Source organism: Vipera berus (genome assembly GCF_964194415.1).
Source record: "Vipera berus genome assembly, chromosome: 2".
In the NCBI taxonomy this organism is placed as follows: Eukaryota; Metazoa; Chordata; class Lepidosauria; order Squamata; family Viperidae; genus Vipera; species Vipera berus.
This window is the reverse complement of record NC_138203.1, coordinates 213,370,579-213,393,193: the sequence shown is the minus strand read 5'-3', so window position 1 is coordinate 213,393,193 and position 22,615 is coordinate 213,370,579. Positions and strand designations below refer to the sequence as shown.

Genomic DNA, 22,615 nt, shown 5'->3' with positions numbered 1-22,615 from the left:
CCATATCCTTCTAGGTCATCTAGTAAGGTTAGGCCTTGGATGTACTGCTGTGGTCCTTCATGTCAGTACTTGTCAACAAAATAGTCCTGGGAGCCTTTGAAGGCCATTGACCTATGATGTCCCTCAGAGGTTGGTGTTGTCTTTTATAGTGCTGAAAATGGCAACAGAGGTCATTCAGAGGGGAATGTGTAGGGAAATTATTGCAGGCTGCAGAAGCGCAGCTGAAACAATTGTTTTTCAGTCTCCTGAAACAAGCCATGATAAACCACCTGTTCAGCACAAGGTGAATCAGCTAATTGTTGGCTATTAAGATACAGCTGTCATAACCAAGCCAGGGGAGTATCTTGGAGGTTCAGAGCCAATGGGAAGTGGGATTCTTTGTTATACATGAGCTCAATCCAATGAGTGTTTGTCCTTGTGAATAAAAGAGAGCTTTGGACATTGCTCTGGGCTCTCATCCCGAGGCAGGAAAGACTCTGTCTTTTTTCCATGAGAGACCACCACATGTGGTGACCCCGACGTGATTCTTTGAGACCCTCAGACTTACGCCTGGCATAGGCATAGTGCACTTCATCGGATCTTGCAGGACGGGACCGAATATTCAGTAAGTATGGGGAATGATTTTTCAGCGTCACAAACACTCCATGCGAAGGAGTTACGCCAGATCTTAAAGAATACGTTTCCTGCTTTTTCTCAAGTAGGTTTAGAAGACATAGAAAACTTACTCAGGGTTATTTCAGCTCAATGTCCCTGGTATCCTGAACAAGGTACTTTAGAAGTTCAGGATTGGAAAAGGATAGGGAAAATTTTACATGAGGAACCAAGAGCCTCAATTAATCATTTACTTCTTTGGGAGAAAATTTTGGAAGCTTTAATAGCACATTCTAATCCTTTGTTCCTTTCACCAGAACTTTCTGCCCCACTACCTCATGTGTTAACTCCAATGCCTCGTTTAGTAACCCCAAAGGCTGCGGAGGACATTAAGTTAATATCCAAGTCATGTACATCATTACCTGAAATTAACAATTTGGAGGGTTCCAAAAAAGTTGATGAAGCAAGTACAAAAAGTTTAAAGTGTCAAGGGACAGTTGGGGTAGTTAGAGCAGGATTTGATGAAGCCCAAGGGAAAGGGTTATTGTCACCGGAGGAATTAGTAGAAGGTTTGGAGGCTTTTCCTGTAACAGTGGATATAGATGGTCAAGGAAATAGGCAATATCGTTGGCAGCCATTGCCTTTTTCTATTTTGAGAGAAATTAGGAAAAGTATAACTGAGACAGGATTGCATTCCTCCTTTGTGCAAGGAACCATAGAAGGGATATCTACAGGATATAATATGGTTCCACAAGATTGGAAGGATTTGTGGAGAATGCTTTTAACACCAGCACAGTATGTAGTTTGGGATTCTGAATATCAGCGTAATGCTATTGTAGCTGGAAATAACTCTGGAGGGGCTTACACTCCAGATCAACTTTATGGTTCTGGTCGATTTACCACTGTTTTACAACAAGTAGGAGGAATTCCTGATGCTGCTTATCCTGTAATTGGCCGTTGTGTGATAAGCGCGTATAAAAAAGTACCTCAGTCAGGCAAACCCACTAAGTCTTTTACTAATGTCCGACAGGGGCCAACTGAGCCTTATCCAGAATTCATTGATAAATTGAAAGAGGCTATTGAGAAACAAATTGATAATGCAGAAGCAGTTCAAGAACTTTTGTTGAAATTGGCTTATGAAGCTGCAAACGCAGACTGTAAAAAAGCTCTAACTAATATAGTGAGTCAACCAACTTATGGAATAGCAGATATGTTAAGAGCATGTTCCTCTGTGGGAACAGGGGTGTGGAATATGAGTGCTTTAGCTAACGCTTTGCAAAAAGGAAAATTTGGTCAACAAACGGGTAATTGTTTCAACTGTGGGAAACCTGGTCATTTTAAGGCACAATGTCGAGCTCCAGGAGGAGGGAATAGTGTTGGAAGCAGACAGGGAAATAATAAATCTGGAGTTCGCCCGAAACAACCTTGTCCTAGATGCAAGAAGGGATTTCATTGGGCAAACCAATGTAGAAATGTTAAAACTTCGGGAAACTGGGATGCGGGCTAGCAGCTAGCCCAGGAAGTAAAGCTGCTTGTTGCCAAAATGAACAAAGTTATAAGGGCAACACTATTTGTGAAAAATTGTCTGTTCAGAACGTTCCCACAGCCACCAAGGGTAGTGCAGGTATAGATTTGATTAATCAGCAAGATATTAATTTGGATTTTCCTGATGTTGTGACTTGTATGCCAACTCAACTTTGGGGACCATTGCCTAAAGGAACAGTAGGTTTAGTCCTTCCTCGTTCCTCAGCAGCGAAAAAAGGGTTTCACATAATTCCTGGAGTAATTGATTCGGACTATTTAGGACAAATTATGATTCAAATAATGGTGAAAGTTCCTCAATTAGCAAGTAAAGGGGACTCCGTGGCTCAATTAATACTACTTCCTTATGTAACACCTGGGGGAAATTCTGAGCGGATTCGAGGAACTGGAGGGTTTGGCTCTACAGATACTGTGGATCCTCAAATCTTAGCTATTATAAAAAATTTACAAAAGGAGAAACCTAGGCAAATTTGTTTTATTAATGGGAGGCCTTTTTCTGGAATTTTAGATTCTGGAGCTGATGTGTCAGTCATAGCTTCATCTGACTGGCCCCCGGAGTGGCCAGCCATTTCTGCACCGTCTGTGTGGGGTGTGGGTGGCTCTCAAGCTGCTCGCCAAAGTCAGCGTTGGTTGCAAGTGACAACGGAAAGAGGAAACAGAACAGCCAAATTAAGACCAGTGATTTTGCCAATTCATGTTAATTTGTGGGGAAGAGATTTGTTAGAACAGTTTGATGCAGTTATAAAATTACAAGATTAAAATGAACATCACAAAAACAGCTTTACCACTAGAATGGGACAAAACACAAACAGTATGGGTTGAACAATGGCCTCTTCCAAGGGAAAAATTGGAAGCTCTTCATCACTTAGTAGCAGAGCAATTATCAGCAGGTCATATTGAACCCACAACAAGTCCATTTAACACTCCTATCTTCGTTATAAAAAAGAAATCAGGCAAATGGACGTTACTCAATATCCTCCTTTTGCTCCTTGGAAATATTTACATGTTTCTATTGATACGTGTTCTGGGTATATTTTTGTTTCTCCTCAAAGAGGAGAAAAAGTAAAACATGTGATCAATCATTGTATTAGAAGTTTTTCAATAATGGGAAAACCTGTACAAATTAAAACAGACAATGGACCTGCATATTGCAGTGTGGCTTTTGCAGAATTTTGTGATAAATGGGATATTTTGCATAAATTTGGTATTCCTTACAATTCTCAGGGTCAAGCAATAGTAGAAAGAGCAAATAGGACATTAAAGGAGGCTCTTGACAAACATAAAAACAAAAAAGGAGGAAATGTGACTAATTTACCAGTGTTGCAGGAATGGTTATCTTTAACTTTATTTACTTTAAATCATTTAAATATTTCAAAATTAGATTCAGTTTTGGACTCCACAGCTGTGGACCGACATTTTGGTCAACAGTTAGAGGTGCAAAAGGCTAAAGTTTGGTATAGAACTCCACCTGATCCCATTTGGCATGGTCCTGTGCCTTTGTTAACATGGGGGCGAGGATATGCTGCTGTGCTTGCTCCAACAGGTCCAGTCTGGATTCCAGCCAGGTGTGTAAGACCATATCATGAACCCATGGCATCAAGGGTTATACGATCCTATTCCGGATTTCCGAAAGAATCAAAGGATAACAATCAAAATGCCAAAGGAAATTCCACCTCAGAATGAACAATCTGTATCGCATAAGGAGAAAACTCTTGGAAATGATGTGGAGAAGGAAATTAAAATTGAAATGTTTGTTAATTTTATATGTATAATATTTGGGATTTGTTTGGGTATATTGTGTAATGAAATAAATGTTTATTCAGTTCAACTGGAAAAAAAAAAAGAACCGGAGCAAGGAGCCTGGAGAAATAATGTCTATGTGTTGCACCTTCAATCTACATAATGAATGAGTTGCCATTTGGTCGTTTAAGAAACAGAAGAAACGTGAACTTTGATCAAAGTCCAATAAGCTGAAGGATTGGAATGCAAATGGCAAGAGGACTTATACCACCATCAGAAGTTGCCATGAATTATAGAGATTTGCATTTGTTTGAATCATTGGATTGTAGCTATGTTTAACCAAACTATCAAGACTTTAAATTGTTAGAACAAAAGGTTTCAGACATTAGAGATGTATTGTGGAATCACATGGCTTTAGATATTATGTTAGCCACAAAAAGAGGGGTGTGTGCTTTAATTTATAGTCACTGTTGTGTTTATATTTTTGATTTTCATGTTAATATTGCTCATACAATTGATGTTATGGGAAAGATGGTTAAAGAAAAATTCTTTAGTTTATACTGGCTCTGCAGTGACAAGTCCTTGGGATTGGTTATGGTCTTGGCTACCTGATTTTGGATGGGTGCGACAAATTGTCCCCATCATAATTGGAGTTATATGTTTGCTGATTGGTTTGTGCTATTGTATACAATGCTTACCAAACTTATGATTTATGACCACCCTGGAAAGAGGTGTTATACGCCTACAAAGTAACTTTAAGATCTGTATGGCAGTTAAACAAAAAAGGAGGAGATGTAGGGAAATTATTGCAGGCTGCAGAAGCGCAGCTGAAACAATTGTTTTTCAGTCTCCTGAAACAAGCCATGATAAACCACCTGTTCAGCACAAGGTGAATCAGCTAATTGTTGGCTATTAAGATACAGCTGTCATAACCAAGCCAGGGGAGTATCTTGGAGGTTCAGAGCCAATGGGAAGTGGGATTCTTTGTTATACATGAGCTCAATCCAATGAGTGTTTGTCCTTGTGAATAAAAGAGAGCTTTGGACATTGCTCTGGGCTCTCATCCCGAGGCAGGAAAGACTCTGTCTTTTTTCCATGAGAGACCACCACAGAATGCATCAGCTATACTAATGACAACAAGCTCTGCAGTTTCCTGTCTTTTAACTGCATTGAAGTATCAGTACACGAAATGTTTCCTAATCTCCTAAGATCTTTTCAACAGCTAAACTTGAAAAGAATCCAGAATTTTCTGCTAATTTTAACTACTTAAAGGGCTATATAAATTTGACAAATAAATAACTAAAATTTTAGTTGATACATAACTCAGCAGTAGCCAGGTTGCTGACTGGTGCAAGATACATTAATCGTGTGGTGCTGGCCCTGAAAGATCTGCAGTGGCTACTAGTTGTCAACTGGACAAAATTTAGGCTGGTTGTGTTCCAGGGCAATGATGAGCGGACCTTCTGAAGATGCTTCCATCAAATATATAACAGAATAACAGAGTTGGAAGGGATCTTGGAGGTCTTGTAATCCAACCCCTACTCAAGCAGGAAACTTTATCCCATTTCAGACAAATGGTTGTCCAATCTCTTCTTAAAAACTTCCAGTATTGGAGCATTCATAACTTCTGGAGGCAAGTTGTTCCACTGATTAAGTGTTCTAACTGTCAGCAAATTTCTCCTTAGTTATAGTTTGGTTCCCTCCTTGGTTAATTTCATGGCTGCCAAGCTATGGAATATACTCCCTAAACTGAACTATTTGCTTTCAATTCTTGCAGTGTTAGGGAATTCTCTTTTGCCAAGCATCTAGTTATTAATATCTGCCCTCAGTGTGGAAGGGACTGCCGCTCTCGAATTGGCCTTTTTAGCCACACCAGATGCTGCTTTAGGACCTCTTTCCAGAGCATGATATCATAGTCTCTTGAGACTGAAGGATGCCAATTATTGAGTTATTAATTATTTTTAATGACTAGATTAGTTTTGTTCTGGTTTTAACTTTGTTAATTTTGTTTTGATTTATACTTTGTAATGGTAAACTCTCTTGAATGCTGAAATAAACAGAAAGGCAGGGCATAAATTCAATGAATACATACAAAATCCAACATAATACCTTGTAGGTGTATTATATACCATTTATCTAACTCAATACTATTCAATAATACTCATGTACCATTCACTATATATATTCATGTAACATTCAGATAACACTCAATAATTCTTGTACTATATACCACTCATGATCTAAAGCCTGATGGCAAATGATTGTAGATGTGGGCCAATGTACATGGAAAATAATGGGTAGGGAAAACTCATTGCAAAAGCTCATTCATTTGAGATAAGCATTGCTTGAAAGCAGCTACCATTGTCCCAGTCCCCAAGAAAACTGCAGTTGAATGCCTGAATGACTACAGACCTATTGCATTAACGTCTGTAGTCATGAAATGCTTCGAAAGATTGGTTCTCCAACATCTTAGGACATACCTCCTAATGGACTTTGATAAACATCAATTTGCCTACAGGGGAAATAGGTTGACAGACGATGCCATAGCTACTGCTTTACACTCTGTAGCAAGTCATCTCGAGAGACCTGGAAGTTATGTCAGGATGCTTTTTGTTGACTACAGCTCGGCTTTCAATACCATTTTGCCGAGCATTCTCATCGAGAAGCTGACTGACTTGAAATTCTCCCCCGCCATCTGCGATTGGATTCAAGATTTTCTTAGGGATCGGTTACAAACAGTGAGGGTCGGGTCTGCTTTGTCCACCCCCCTGAAGCTTTGCACCGGCACGCCACAGGGCTGTGTGCTTAGCCCCTACCTGTACTCTTTATACACTTACGATTGTGTATCATCTGACCCATCCACTGTGATAATCAAGTTCGCAGATGATACAACTGTGGTGGGTCTTATTACAGGTGGGGATGAGACAGCATATAGGGCGGAGGTACAAAAACTATCCATATGGTGTAGTAACAACAACTTGCACCTAAACATTGGCAAGACGAAAGAGATGGTGTTAGACTTCCGGAGAAAAAAGGAGGAACCTGCCCCACTTTACATCAGGGAGGACTGTGTGGAGAGAGTTTCGTCCTTTAAATTTCTGGGAGTCTACCTCTGTGAAGATCTGACCTGGAAAGTTAACACAACCCAGGTGGCTAGAAAGGCCCAACAGAGGCTTCACTTTCTTAGGGTCTTGCGGAAGAACAGGGTAGAACAACGGCTAATGACCCTCTTTTACCAGTCTACTATAGAGAGCGTCCTCTCGTATGGTATTGTGGTTTGGTATGCTGGTCTGACAGCCGCGGACAGGAATATTACAGAGGGTAGTGAGCACAGCACAAGAGATTGTGGGCTGTTCCCTGACACTGGATGACATCGCCAGGGCTCGCTGCCTTGGAAGAGTGAGGAAAATTCTCAGGGATGACTCACACCCTGGACGGTATCTCTTTACTCTCCTACCGTCCGGTAGGAGATATAGGAATATAGCCAGCCGTACCAACAGGCTGAAAAATAGCTTTTATCCGTGGGCTGTTAGGCTTTTAAATGGGACATAATCTCTGTGAACTTATGCAGAATTGACTTGGGAGGCCGGTGTGTGGTGTAGTTGGTTCACATGGTGTGGTAGGATGGAGGGTTTGTTGTCACTGTGTGTTGGGGGGAGAGAGCACGGGGGGAGGCTCAGCTAATCTCAATGTACACATGTTGTAATTTGACAATGGTTTATTATTATTTATTATTATTCATGAGGTATTTATTTGGATTGATGTTTCAGAATTTAGCAAGAAACCCATATCTTCTCTTCCAGATAGTAGAAGTTTATGGCTTGCTGGCCCTGGGGATGACTCTATGGAACCAGCTGGTGGTCCCTGTTCTCTTCATGGTCTTCTGGCTTCTACTGTTTGCTCTTCAGATCTACTCCTATTTCAGCACTCGGGATCAGCCAGCCTCTAGGGAGAGGCTTCTCTTTCTGTTCCTAACAAGGTAATTAGCAATTGTCCACTCTTGGCCTTAGTTAATCTATCTGGAAGGGCTGAAAGCTCTGTTCTACCAATGACATGAATCAGTTACAGATAATCACATTCACCTCACAAGCATCTGTTTCCCTCTCTCTGGCTCCTTGCATTGTTTCTAGAACAAAGAATTCTGAAGGTCTTTTGTAATATTTTATTTCCTCATAAAATTAAATGTTTATCAGAGAACAGTGTTGGGAGAAGTGGGGGGGGGGTTAGTAACCAAAATGACCAGAAATGGGTAGCTTTGGTATTTTTTTCAACCTAGAAACTGCTCAATTGAGGTGTAATCTTTCCTAATGGAAGAGCTTCTTTTGCACTCTGATTTATTTGATCTCAACATTACAGTCCCTTAGGACCATGCATTATACAATTTTGTGTGTTCTGAGCTCTCTCTAGAAAATGTGTTAAATAAACCAATCTTCATGATTCGAGGATTTGAAAAATTGCTCTTTTTAAAGACTGTCCTCAAAACTCTTAGTGTAATTGAATAAAGTGTTAGTGAGCAACATAATAATGAAATACTGGAAAAGAACTAGGAACACATGAATTTCATCCACTGAAGAAACTCAGTTTGCTTTTATTATAATAAGCCAGATTAAATAGTTTGAATACCAGAAATAAGTGGAATTTATTCTACTTATGATGATTCTGATTATGGGGGTCACCATCAAAAAGAGATTTAGATTTATGTGACAATTTAATTTCTTCCATTATAGTCACATTTAGTTTACGGAAGGTGATTCGTGGCCCCACAAAATCCTGTAAGTGTATAGAGAAAATATCTATGGAATAGTTCCAGAAAATATATCCATTATAACAGGGGTCCCCAATCTGTGGGCCATGGCCCACTACTGGGCCACATCTGCTTGGCCATCGGGCTGCATGAAGGGATGGCCAGTGCACGTGCACACTCGCATGCACTCACTCCCCCCTCGTGCTAGTGCCGCCCGAAGCATCCCACCGGTGCTAGCACCACTCTGTCCCGAGCATCCCACCAGCACTAGTGCCACCCTGAGCATCCTCCTGGCGCTACTGCTGCCTCGTCCCCAAGCATCCCACCAGCACTAGTGCCTCCCTAAGCATCCCGCCAGCGGTATTTCCACCCCACCCCTGAGTGTCTCATCGGCACTAGCGCCACCCTGAGCATCCCGCCGGTGCTAGCACCACCCCACCCCAGAGCATCCCAGCAATGCTGTTGCCCATAGTGTCCCACCAGCGCTAGCGCCCCCATTTGGAGCACTCATGCCCGCCCACCCCCATTTACAAGTGTGCATGCACTCACGTGCATCCATTTGTAGGTGCGCATGTGCTCACGCATGGCCCATTTGTGTGCCCACGCATGGGACTCATTTTTGCACGCGCAGGCACACAGCCCATTTGTACACACACACACATAGCAGTGCCTGCCTCCCTTTCCGGGCCGCCAAACCAAAAAGGTTGGAGACCTCTGCATTATATAGTTTGCCTAACCACTATTAACTACTTGTTTCAAATGCTTGGCTAAACGGGAAATGATGCTACAAATTCCATCTGTTGAATTTTGCATCTTTAGGGACAGTTCTGAATTGAAGTATCATTGAACAAAACTGAATGCGTTTTGGAGCCACCAGGCAATGATTTTTCATTAAACTCGTCTCTGGCACATGGTCTTCTCTTTGAATACTGTTTATCCAACAGTGTCTCCTTTGGAAAGAAATTGCAGAATGGCATACGGTATACCTGGCTCTCCTCTGTGTTAAGAACTTTATGGATTCTAATTTTGCTGCATGCTCTTTTCCCTAGTATTGCAGAATGCTGCAGCACTCCTTACTCCCTGCTGGGATTGGTATTCACTGTCTCTTTTGTGGCACTTGGCGTTTTAACACTCTGCAAGTTTTACCTGCAAGGCTACCGGGCATTCATGAATGATCCAGCTATGAATCGGTAAGTGTCCAGATAAGAGTGCCTCTAACCCTTTAAGGGCCTATCCCAAGTTTATTATCCCAAAGCAAATTGGACATATTGCATAGTGTAATCTCTTCAAAACAAACACCCCCAAATGCCTTCAGGTACTATGTAGATACAATATATGTTTTCTAAGAAGCTTACTATTTTTTTTAATAGGACTACAATTCTCCTTTTGTCCCATCCATATGCTTAACATTGCTGGATTGGGGAAGGCTTCTTTAAATCCTCTGGAATCTCTGGACTCAGGCAGACAATAAGGGTCACTGAATCTCTTCTTACGACCTTAACTTTCTAAAGTACAGCATCTTTGCTACCTCAGGTGGAATTGGCATTTGCTTGCCATCTTGATATATAATATTCTTTGCATTGTTCCTCCAATTTCTTAGCTCCACAATGTGTATTCAAAATTATCAGAATCCAAAACAATGTTTCTCAACTTTAGCAACTTTAAGGTATGTTGACTTCAAGTCCCAGAATGCCCTCGTCAGCATGCTGACTTGGGTATTCTGGGAATTGAGGTCCAGACAAATTAAAAGTCACCAAGGTTGAGAAACACTGACTTGTAAACTTCTTTCTATCACCATTTATCTTTATTTCAACCTAAAAACTTGCTTTCAGTTGTATTCAGCAACAGGTGAAGCTTTTTTCTTTCAGCAGAAAAAAAAAGTATTGAAAACATTAGTCGGATGTTCTCTAGAAAAAGCTTATTAATCTATAGAGAGTTAGGACTTGAAAAAGAGTCAAACATGGAAGAAATCAAAAGTGATTTGGGACCATTTCAGGTGGAAATCACATGAACAAAACCATCCTGGTTCAAATCATTGTCATTATAATTACTGAAATACTTAGATATTTGACATGTTTAAATTATGTGGGCAATGTACAGAAATGTGCAGCAAATATAAAATGTATTCAAACAATACAACATAAAATATATTTATAGTGCACATGGCCGTACAAATGCAGTATAGATCACTGATTTGTAGATTACAGAGCTGTGCTTTAGGGAGCCAATGACAGGCAACATTTGTTCATTTGAGTTACTGATGAATGGCTAACATTAAAGGATGGTGTTTTGCCTGTCCATCCAGCAAATTCACAAATAGCTTAAAGTCAAGATAAAATCTCCCTCTGAGAGTTGTTGAGCAAAAATCCTTTGGCTGGGATCATCTGATAAGGCTGATATTTGGCCACATCAGAAGGCTTAGGAAGATAGTTGTATGGTAGTCATGTGCTTTTAAAACTGCCTCAGATCACTTGAGAACTACAGTTTTGTTCTTGATCTTTTTTTCATTGCCTTTAAAAATGTATCTACAAAGGGGGATGACAGAAGGAGTCACACTTTTGATCCTGGCTGTGCAGACTGGACTCATTGAATTACAAGTGGTGCATCGGGCCTTCCTGCTCAGTATTATTCTCTTCATTGTGGTGGCATCCATCCTGCAGTCCATGCTGGAGATCGCAGACCCCATTGTCTTAGCTCTGGGAGCTTCAAGAGACAAGTAAGTCAACAGCGTTCAGTACAGGCAGCCATCATTCAATTGTTCTTTGTTCTGCAGGTAAATATTCTGTGTCTTGATTCAGGGCTGATAATTTAGCACAACAAAGGCCAGACTTCAGGAATTCTGAGGCTCATGTACTTTTTCTTCATGCGTTGTTTTGGGACAATTCAAATGACAAGCTACATTGTTTTTTTTTCCTGCTATAGTTTACAGGGCAAGCACAAACCATAGCTTATTGTGACATGGACTAAACAGACAGCAGTTTGTCTGAAACTAAGGAATTGCTGCTTGATAGGGGGAGCACATTTTGATAGAGGATAATAAGGCAATATGGATAATATGGTTTAACATGTTGTGTGAATCCAGCCGTTGTGTTCCACAAGGCATGGTTCATGTGTCAGGTTCATGTAGGTCAAGGCCAGTATGACTTTAAAATAAATCCAATTTAAGACAAGCCGTGGCTTGCTATATGCTATGGTGAAGGAAGAAGGAAGCAGCTGAGCCTAAGAGCCCTTGAAAGCTCAGCCACTACCTGGATGATTTCTGTTCTTTGCATCTGCAGAGATGAGATACCATGGTGTGCAGATAAGTTGGGCAGTCTCTCTTCTGGCTGGCCTTATGATGTCTGTTGTACGGAAAGACTTCTCAGGCTCCACAGTGAAGGTGGAACAAACTGATCCAGTAGCAAGAAGAATACATGGGATGCATATAAAATCCAGGGAAGGATGGCGAGTGTCTGGAGAGAGTAAAAGAAATATGCTTTTGTCAGAAATTGGTTCTAAAATTGGGTTAGTGCTACTTTCCATCTTTTACTTTTCCTCTCTACTTCACTTTTTCCTCTCCAGGATAGCCAGAAAGGACTGTATATAAGAGGAGGTTTATTTTTATCCACTGGGCCTGTTATGCTGGAGGTCACCTGTTACTGGCATCTTTTGCTTGCACCATGTTGTCATTAATTTTTTTTAGCAAAGGGAAACAAGGACAGCAGAACTACAGGAGAGCAGCTAGCTTAATTCTGCATGTTGATCTTGGCACATGGAAATTCTGATCAGCCAGTTTCAAACCAGAGAGTGGGAAGAAGATCTAGAAAAAAATATATATATAGTGGAGTAGTGTTCTTAAATATTCAGTTCTGAATCTTACATCTTGAAGTTACCATGAATGATTGATAGTACAGTATTCAGGCCCTCACCATACACAGATGAGATTTGCAGAAGCATGTAACTAGCTTAGTTCAATTGAAATAGGTCATGAGCAAGAAGCAATGTGATTCTCCTGTTGCATAATAATGATTGATCCTATGAAATGAAAGGCGTTTCATTTGTTTATGCTCACCCATTGATAAAGAAGCTAAGCTGTTGGCGTTAATTTTGTGGTCTGTTTTTGCATTCCCTACCATCTACTCTTTGAGGCAACTGGTCTTACTCTGTTATTTTGGGACTTGATTTCCTTCATCCACATGCATGCCGAAGCCAGATGATTGTATAACTTTGACCATCCCAAGTGTAATATGATAATGCAGTTAGAATCACAATGCAGTTTCCATTCCAAAAATACCATTCCAATAGAAGAGAGTTATATGCAAAGACCGCACAAATATACATGCTGTTCCTATGTATTTGCACAAACTTTCCTCAGCAGTTTTTTCTTCTATTAATTCCACATTCATTTGTACAGACAGCAATAATGTGCTATCTGAACCTTACTCTCCCCAGAAAAAAGTGGGTGGAAACCTCACATTCTGAAAAACTAGAAAGCAGTCAGCCAGGTTGGACATCCTTCTCTGTGCATAGTGAGGCTCAACCAAGGCAGAGTAGGCCACATATCAATCAAGAGAAATAGCTGGATGGCTTCAGAATTGTGTTCAGTTACCAGAGTTTAACCTGGGGCAATCTCAGTGGCAGGCTTTTGTTATTTTTGTTGTCCTGTCGCATTTTTTACCTGCGCTGCTGACGATGCTGAGCATTAGTTTTTAATTTTTTCAGAACTCAAGACTGAGTCAGAAATTCCAACAAATCTATTTGAGGCAATGCCCGTTACATGAGCAGTTTAAGATTACAAAATAGCATGCAAGTATTATGTTTCAAGAAATTTGTATCAGGCAAATTGGATGTTTGTGGTGGTTGTCAGTTAAAAAAGGAGGTCAAGAGTAACTGTCCATGATGTTAAAGCCATGTCTTTTGAGTAGATCTGAAAGGTTTTGTGGGAAAAGCATACATTTGTTTTCATCTGTATGAATACATATAGATTGGACCCTGGACAAATACAAATCTGGACATTCTGGGGAAAAAAAGTTAATAGTAGCCAAATCAGGAAGTATTGATGGTTGAATGGGCATATCCCCTCAGAAAATTCTATTCAGTTCAATTGAGTGGTGATTTAATTTAAAGCAACAGGGTTGTATGAAATTGTATTCTGCAAATTAACTGACAATTGCAGCATGTCAGCATAAACCCAAGGCTTTTGTTGTAATATAATATTCTCTTAAGGCAGGGGTAGGCAACCTTGGCTCTTTTGTGACTCGTAGACTTCAACTCTCAGAATTCCTGAGCCAGCCATGCTAAGGGAAAAGGGGGAGGTTTCCAAGCTGAGCCATGCTGGCTCAGGAATTCTGGGAGTTGAAGTCCACGAGTCATAAAAGAGCCAAGGTTGCTTACCCCTGCCTTAAGGCAAGTGTATCAAAGGCCCATGGTTGAAATGCTAGGGTCAGGTGTCTCCCAGATTCCTCCAAATTTAGTCACCAAATTATTAAGCAGTATCCAAAGGGAACTATGAGGCACAAATGGATTCTACTTACATACTTTCAGTATAAAGGCAGAAATGGAAATTATGATAGGAAAGGCACTATGTTTGAAAGTGGGACACCGTGAGTTCGAGTCCCACTTTAGCCATGAAAGCAAGCTGGATGACTTTGGGCCATTCATGCACTCTCAGCCCAACCCACCTCACAAGGTTCTTATTGCAGGGAAATAGAAGGAAGAAGGTATGTTGGATATGTTTGCCAGTTTGAGTTATTTGTAAAAAATAATTAAGGCGGGTTACAAATAAATAAAACCATAACACAGGCTCCCATGCCATCTGTGATTGCGCTGAAGTCTATGCCCAGTTCTAAAGGGAAATTTCTTTTTCTAGGAGCCTTTGGAAGCATTTTCGTGCCGTGAGTCTGTGTTTGTTCTTGCTGGTTTTCCCAGCTTACATGGCCTACATGATCTGTCAGTTTTTCCACATGGACTTTTGGCTGTTGATCATCATTTCGAGCAGCATTCTCACTTCTCTCCAGGTAAGTTATATAAGGGCCTCTTTATTCCTGTGATCAACAAGAGCAAGCGGTTGGAAAAAGCAGAACGGAAATAAGTAAAGGGGCATTTTCCATCTGTTCTCCTAAAGGAGATGTGCAAAATATGCAGCCCAAGGATTGCCTATGCCAGGGGTCGGCAACCTCGGCTCTTTTATGACTCGTGGACTTCAACTCCCAGAATTCCTGAGCCAGCTATGCTGGCTCAGGAATTCTGGGAGTTGAAGTCCACGAGTCATAAAAGAGCCGAGGTTGCCGACCCCTGGCCTATGCCAATTGATTATGTGATATTTCTGACTCCTAGCAGACAGAGAGAGAGAGATGATAGAGAAATATGGATATACAAGAATAGTTTTCCTTTTGAATGAATAAGGCCAATAAACATTCATATTTTTTTTGTATTGGAGGGATCTTTGCAGATTTTGGAAGGGCAAAATGGGTCTCATACGCTCTGTGGTTCTTAAGACATCCCTTTTGCCCTTAGAACTCTTTTAAGATTTCTCATTGGCTTGAGCCCAAGTCTTGCCCATTTTTGGAGTATGGCCCTTGACATTCTAGACAAATCCTGTTATAGCCTTTGAGCTAATGAAAGTTGCACCTCCCTGCTTACAGCTCTTTCTGCTCCTGGCCAAGGACAACATATTGGCTTATTTTGTAGAGATTACTAAACTATGTCGTAATAAATTTATATCCATGTATAAAATATCCATGGCCACGGAAATATAAATATAAAATTTTGGTCTCAAAACATGGAATAGAACCCAGCACTTGCATTTTAACTGCAGTGTTTGTTTGTTTGTTTGTTGTTTATTAAATTTAAGTACACCCCCCCCCCCCGCTCGCTATCTCAGGTCTGGAATCAGAGCACGTGTTGAGCTTGTGATCAGAACTCTGTTTTATCCAGGGGTGCAGGAGCTCTCAATTCCGGTACACCGTCTTTCTCTCACACTTTCTTTTTCTCACAGGCATACTTGCAAGCCCTGGATCTGAAATTTGTTAGACAAGATTTAATTTAGCATATGGCATTAATAGCAGTTGATTTATAAAATGAGTAATTTACAAAAAAAACAACAACATACTGGGTAATATTAGAAAGCTACAGAACCTCGTGACTTGCCTGTGTTAATCAGAAGCTCTGGGGTTTTTTTCTCCCTCCTTCAGGTCCTGGGGACGCTTTTCATTTATGTCTTATTTATGGTGGAAGAGTTCAGAAAAGAGCCGGTAGAAAACATGGATGATGTTATTTACTACGTTAATGGCACCTATCGGCTGCTGGAGTTTCTCGTGGCTCTTTGCGTTGTGGCCTACGGCGTATCGGAGACGATCTTTGGAGAATGGACCGTGATGGGCTCCATGATAATTTTCATTCATTCATACTATAATGTGTGGCTTCGGGCTCAGTTGGGATGGAAAAGCTTTCTTCTCCGCAGAGATGCGGTCAATAAGATCAAATCGCTGCCCACGGCCACCAAAGAACAGTTGGAGCAACATAATGACATCTGTGCCATATGCTACCAGGTAAATGCTGCCATTGAGCTGAACCTCAGCAGCTCTGGCTCCTCCTTGTGGTATTTTATAAAAAGACTGAAGCTTCGGGTTTGATCAAACTCTAAATGAGACAACCAGAAATTGGAAGGGACAGAGAAGGGAGCAGAAGCAGGTTGCGGGCCAGAATATAGGATCAGCTTCTCCAGTTGCTGAATCAGTAAAGGAGAGGAAAAAGTGGAAGATTATATGAACGGGGACCCTACATTTCCAAAATGTCTACATGCCACATGACCATCACTTACCTTGTTAACCTGCAAAGTTTAAGGAGCAGAGAAGTGCGTCAGCTTTGCTAGCAAACTACTGCTCAGCTGCCCCATCATGGGCTAACTGAGGTGGTAATGAAAGGCCGGCTGCTGAGGTAGTATCCACATCTTTCATTTTGCAGAGAAGTAGTTAAAAGAACCACATTGATTTAAAGGCAAGTGTTGTGTAATGGACTAAAATGCTCACATTCATTTTAAGTCCATCACTGTTTCTCACAGCTGAAGCAGAGTGGTTGTAGAGGGAGAAATGAGAAGAGCCACTGTAATATATACCATCTTAAGCTCCCAGGAAAGGCGGAAGGTAAAAGTGGGATGTAAACTTAACAATATAATATGATATAAAAAAAATAATAACTTGGTATTAAGGGCTTCACTTTGATGGTGGCAACTGAAATGAGTTAAAGGATACTTACCTAGAAATAAGATGTTGATAGGTGAGTCCAAGCAACTTTTTTCGATAGCATCCTATAATTGAAGTCTGTCATTTATGGTGGATTATTTCTTTATTTATATGTTTGCTCTCTAGTCTTAACTGGTTTCTACCTCTCTTGCCAATGACAGTTGCAGAATCCATCCAATCAGTCAGGCCTATTTCTGCCCTCTTGAGAGAACAAGTTGACCAGAAATTAAAAGGCCAATTATCTCAATTAGATTGTGCCATTTAAGCAGTCTGTGCAATGAAACTAAAGTAAGCACAGAGGTAGCACTTCTGTAGCAGGCTTTAAATTCCTCACATGTTTTGGTTGTCACTTAGTTTTTCCTTTTAAAACTTCTTCTTTATAGCTTTGGATTGTTTTTGAATACTGACATCCTGGTGTCTATGTGGTTCTTCAGAAGCAAAATGTGTTGTATTTTCATACCTGAATCGTAAGAAAAACAAATCCAAGTCACAAGTGAATAGCAATAGTTTTTAGGAATCCAGGGTTCACAGTGTTTCCAAAGAAAAGCATTTTAGGCAATATACCATATATCCTGGCTAAATTAAAAGTTCAGGGGTCAGGATATCCTCCACAAGGGATAGAAAGTCTGAGTCATGACTATTGCTACAGCTTTGTGAGATCAAGGTTTTGGAGGAAGATTCATATTGCACTTCTGCACCAGCAAGTTTGGGTTGCAGATGCAACCCTGAACAGCAATTTGATGTGTAGTTGAAGGATAAATACGGATGATCTTACAGTGTTCTGAAGATTCTTGAAATGGCCTTAGAAGCTCAGTACTTTAGAGTAGTGATCTCTATCTCTCCTCCAGCTCTCTAGATGACAGTAGTGGTTCTTCTCACAATACGTATAGAAAAATGCTGGAACACCCAGCAAGGCACATGTAACTGTGGAGCCTACTTTTGAGTAATAGAATGAGAATGTGGAGAATTGAAATCAGCTTGATAGAGCACAGATTAGACTCAACATAAGATTCTTCTTTCCATCTTTATTTGTGAAGGGATCTAGAAGTAGGATGAACCATGTTTTACTTTTGACTGAGGGTAAATTTAAGAAGCCAAATAAGATATACTTAATAATTTTGCCAGTGTAGACTGCAGTTGTTAACCTTTTAATCTAAACAGTGCCTCCCAGAATGAAATGTTAAGCTTCATGTTTTTTGATATTACACTTTACACAGGCAGAGAATATAAAGTAATCAGTCTCAGCATGGTGTGCCCCAAATGTACCCATTGGTGACTGAAAATAATGGGAGTTAAAATGCAATATATACAGGTAGCACCAAATTAAGAAGTCAGCCTATGTGTGAATAATGACAAATAAAAGTGTCAACAAAGGCTGGATGGTTGACTGTAATGATGAATATTAGACATGGGGAATATATTTGTGTTTCATTAGTATTTCATAATAATGGTGCCTCTTCCTTTCAGGACATGAAATCGGCTATCATCACACCCTGCGGTCATTTTTTCCATGCGGGCTGCCTTAAGAAATGGCTGTATGTGCAAGAAACCTGTCCCTTGTGCCATTGCCAACTTAAAAACACCACTCAGCCCCCTGGGCTTGGACTGGAGCCAGTGCCACAAGTAAATCTTGGAGCAGAGCAACGTACTGTTCAGCAAGAAGCTACTGGAGCCCCCAATATTCAACACCAGGAAGGGAATGGAGTTGAGCCTGTGGACGATGGACAAACTGTCATAGAGCAGGACTCTGTTGATGTCAAGGAAGATTACAACACTTTGGACAGTGCATCTTCCAGTGAAGCCAGCCAGGTAGCAACTGGCCCAGAAGGACTGGCTGAAAAACAGGAAGAGATGATAACACAAGATCTACGAGGAGGCATCCAGAATTGAACTAGCAAAGTCTGGTGCAAAAATACCTACTACAGGGCTCAGCAGATGGAGTCTTCTCCTTTTTCTTGTTGTGAGCAAGTTTAATCCTCAGAATGCTGGCCAAAATGTATTTATAATATCCCATGCTGATTTCTGTGAGCTGCTTGGTTTATGAGGCTGCCAGTGCATTAGACTGGAAACTGCTTTTAGAATCTGCCTCTGTGTTACAAAAGGGCAGAATCTGGGAACCTGAGTGGAGTGTCTGGGGCTGCGAATCTCAAGGGAAGGAAAACAAGAAGAGGGTGAAGAGAGAGAGACAGACAGACAGACAGACAGACTAGTGAAATAAAAGTCAGTATTGCTCATATTGAAGTGAGAAAGTTAAACAGAAGGACAATAGTATGTATGTCTCTTTGGCCTCATCATTCTGCAGCAAATGGAAATCGGTTAAGAATACTGACCAAAATCATGTAGAGGCCTGGAGTTCAACCAATGCCAATATGGATGACTGTGTTGTGCTAGAGCAGTGCTCCAGTATGTGTGTGGGGGTAATGCTTTGGGCATGTCAGATAGGGCATTTACATTAATGTAATCTATAGCAATCTTGATTTTTTTTTATGCTGGAGTATTCAATACTTAAATGTTTGGTCTTTTTTTCATTAAAAAAAGACATTTTGGATAGTACAGGCGGTATGAAGTAAATTAAAGCTCCAGTGACCTCTCTCTCATCTCCACCAGTGAGTTCAGGAGAGTGATGGGAGGAGTTTTAAGCTGCGGACTGAAGCCTCCTCAGTGCTGTTCAGTTACACACACACGCACACACACACACACACACACACACACACACAATTTCTTGCAGTTGAATTAAAGCAGTATTAATCTCCTGGCAATATTTGCACCTTTGGGAATGAGTACATAAATTGTATGATCAAATGCCGCAAATGCCAGTCCCTAAGGCTCTTAATAGGTTCTTCACCTATTTTTCCCTTTGCCCCTTCTTCCTTGACGAGATTGTGCGTGTATTTAAATTTTTACATTCATCATGGCTTTTTAGGTAGAACTGGGGGTGGGATGGGAACTGGTAATTTTTTTATGTGAATTTTGATATGAAAAGGAACGAGTCACTTATTTATACTTTAGGCTTGGCACTCAAAAAGTGTGGATCTTTTGGTTTCTGTTTTGTGAACCGTAGACATTTTATTTTTAGTAGCAAACTGATGTGTAGACTGACAGACATAACTGTATGTCTTAATAAACGTTTGAAGTTTTTTTTACATTTGATTGTTTTTCTTCATAGAGAAATTTTTCTTAATCTCAAAGCTCTTTTTGATAGTTTCCTGTCCTATCATCCTATCTCTATGGCATGTTGGATTTGTTCTGCCAGGTTAGGCATTTTCATGACTTGTTCAGATAAGTGGCAGATGTCCACTTTCCCATAGCTTCATTGCAGAAAGTCACACCTAAACTGGAGTGCCTGTTCCAGGAGAATCTTGAGAAGTGCACTTTAGTTCCACATCCTTAATGTTTCCCCCCCCCCCCAAAAAAAAGCAACAGCCATAGGCAGGTAGACCAAAATAATGTCATTTTTGTGTGTTTTGACTTCTCATTTTATGTTATTCTTATGGAGAAAACAAACTTCTGTATTGGCTGTCCCATTTCAGATTACAGCTGGAGTTACCTGCAGTTTATTGTGCTTTTGTATGAAATTAACATATTTAACAGAAAACGGCTTATCTAGGTTCCTTTGTCCCTGCCACATAGTTTTCTGTGCCCTCAAAGGACAGAAAGTGAATGTCTGATACTTTCTGTACATAGTCCTAAATTATTTCATTCTTTTGATAACTTACACTTATATGAAAATCAGGCAAGGCCAGTCATTTGAAGTCCAACTGAGAACATTTATTTAAGAGAATTATGAGTTTAAAAGAGTAGTTTTATTTTTGAACTCAGCTCAGCCTTGATTTATGGACCAATTACTTTAATCTTAGCTTCACTAGTTTTTCTTCTGGAGAATAGATACTCTCACATTGCAAGCCATTTTGTGAAGGTGCTCACAGAATATTTCAAATATGCCTCTGAGTTGCTAGCCAAACTACTTTAGGAAGAAACCTGTTTGTAGTGAGGAGCCCTGAAGCATTAGAGAAGGGACTAGGACTTGGAAAGCATTATGAGATTAAGAAAATCAAGATGCATCTAGCAAGCTGAATATAAAAAAAATACCTGAAGTGTATGATTAAATTTATTCTAATTTTCAGCAATATATATATATATATTTCCCCAGTTTTAAATATCAGAGTTGCCTCACTACCATAAAACTCCAGAGTTATCTGCAACTTTAATAATTGTGGCTTACTGTTTGCAGCATTCTTATTCAGCTGTCCTAAGCAGAATTAATTTAAAAGAAATCAATAGAACTTGCTCAGTATATCTAATTACCATCTGATTGTTTTCTATACAATGTGTATGGTAATTGTTTATCTTCTCAACCCTGAGAAGGAGGTCAATATATTTCCCATTTTATAGATGAGGAAATGTGACTAAAAATTGCAATCCTAAGCAGTTTATCAAATATAAGCACTCGGAAAACAGATTATCTCTCTGTGTGGCCAGAACAACACCAGGTTCTGCACAGAAAGGAGGTAGATGCACATTTAGAAGTACAAGAAGGCTGAAGAACTTTTGGGGTGACTTTTCAAAACTGTGGGGAAAAAAGCATGTTAGTTGGCACAGACGTCTGAGTGTTGTGGACTGGGAGAATTACACAGAAAACAGCAGGCAAAGATAGAAAACAATCAAAACCCTAAACAGCAGCAATGGATGGAACATGATTTGGCTTCATGCCTCCCAATATTGCACTGAATATGCTTAATTAAAGGTGACTGTATAAAAGTCCAGCCTATAGTAGAACAGGGACTGTGGGGCAGAAACTCATAAAATGTCTTTGTTGTCCATTAAGTTCCCCATCCTCCGAACCCCTTGGAATCTCCAGAATTCTCCAAAACATATTCTCTGGATTTCAGGGTGTTCCGGAGACTCTGGTTGCAGGAAGCCCTCAGGTTAGGAACTTCTTATGAGAGTGAAGTGGCTTTGAACGATTCCCCATTTCACTGGGTTTTTTCTTTTTAGGGTGGGGTGGCAGATGGGTGGTTGCTTTATCAAGCTTTTTTTTTAAAAAAAATGACATATACAAAACAATTTACCAATGCACAGTACCTTGCTTTGACAATTGACAATTCACTAATTAGTTCTGCTGGGTCGGTCCTACTACTGGGCCAATGGTTAAACGTGGCATAATTCTAATTTGCAGCAGAAATGGCAGCTGATCAGATAGAAGCTGACTAGGTTGTTTGGGCTATCCCTGATACAGCCTAGTCTCTGGGGGCAATGCATTCAGAGAATATAATTCAGCAGTAAGTAGGATACACTCACTGACTTCAGGAAATGAAAGGGCAAAAATATGTCCAAAGGATCTGCAAGGATCTAATTTCTGATGATTATAAGGTAGAGATAAAATAAGGGAAAGTGGTGTGGATGGTTGGTGGGATTAATGAAAAAAACAATTGAAAATGATCATATTTTATAGAAACATCAATTTCTATAATAAGATAACTAGCGCTATACAGAGTTGAGCAATGGTTATATACTCTACTTGAAATGGCAGGATATAAATCAAAGAAGCAAAATGTACAAGGTTTAAAGGAGGCGCAATAAAAATCAGCAAGCAAATCTCAAAACTGGCTCGGAATCTAGAATTTTTTAAAAAAAAACATTTTATTGATTTTCTAGTTTTGTTGTTGTTAGCTGCGAAGTCGTGTCCGACCCATCACGACCCTATGGAAAATGTTCCTCCAGGCCTTCCTGTCCTCTACCATCTTCTGGAGTCCATTTAAGCTCACGCCTACTGCTT

General features: G+C 40.3%; 1 protein-coding gene across 4 annotated transcripts in view; it reads left to right on the top strand.

Moving 5' to 3' along the window:
• Positions 1-19,984, top strand: part of RNF145 (ring finger protein 145) — a 77,657-nt gene extending 57,673 nt beyond the window's left edge. For all 4 annotated transcript variants that reach the window (XM_081319672.1, XM_081319673.1, XM_081319675.1 and 1 more), the window contains exons 6-11: positions 7,677-7,852; positions 9,667-9,807; positions 11,151-11,333; positions 14,466-14,613; positions 15,790-16,146; positions 18,307-19,984. In XM_081319672.1, the coding sequence (XP_081175798.1) occupies positions 7,677-7,852; positions 9,667-9,807; positions 11,151-11,333; positions 14,466-14,613; positions 15,790-16,146; positions 18,307-18,729 (1,428 nt within the window). In that variant the 3' untranslated portion in view covers positions 18,730-19,984. The remainder of the gene's footprint in view (positions 1-7,676; positions 7,853-9,666; positions 9,808-11,150; positions 11,334-14,465; positions 14,614-15,789; positions 16,147-18,306) is intronic.
• The last annotated feature ends 2,631 nt before the right edge of the window (positions 19,985-22,615 follow it).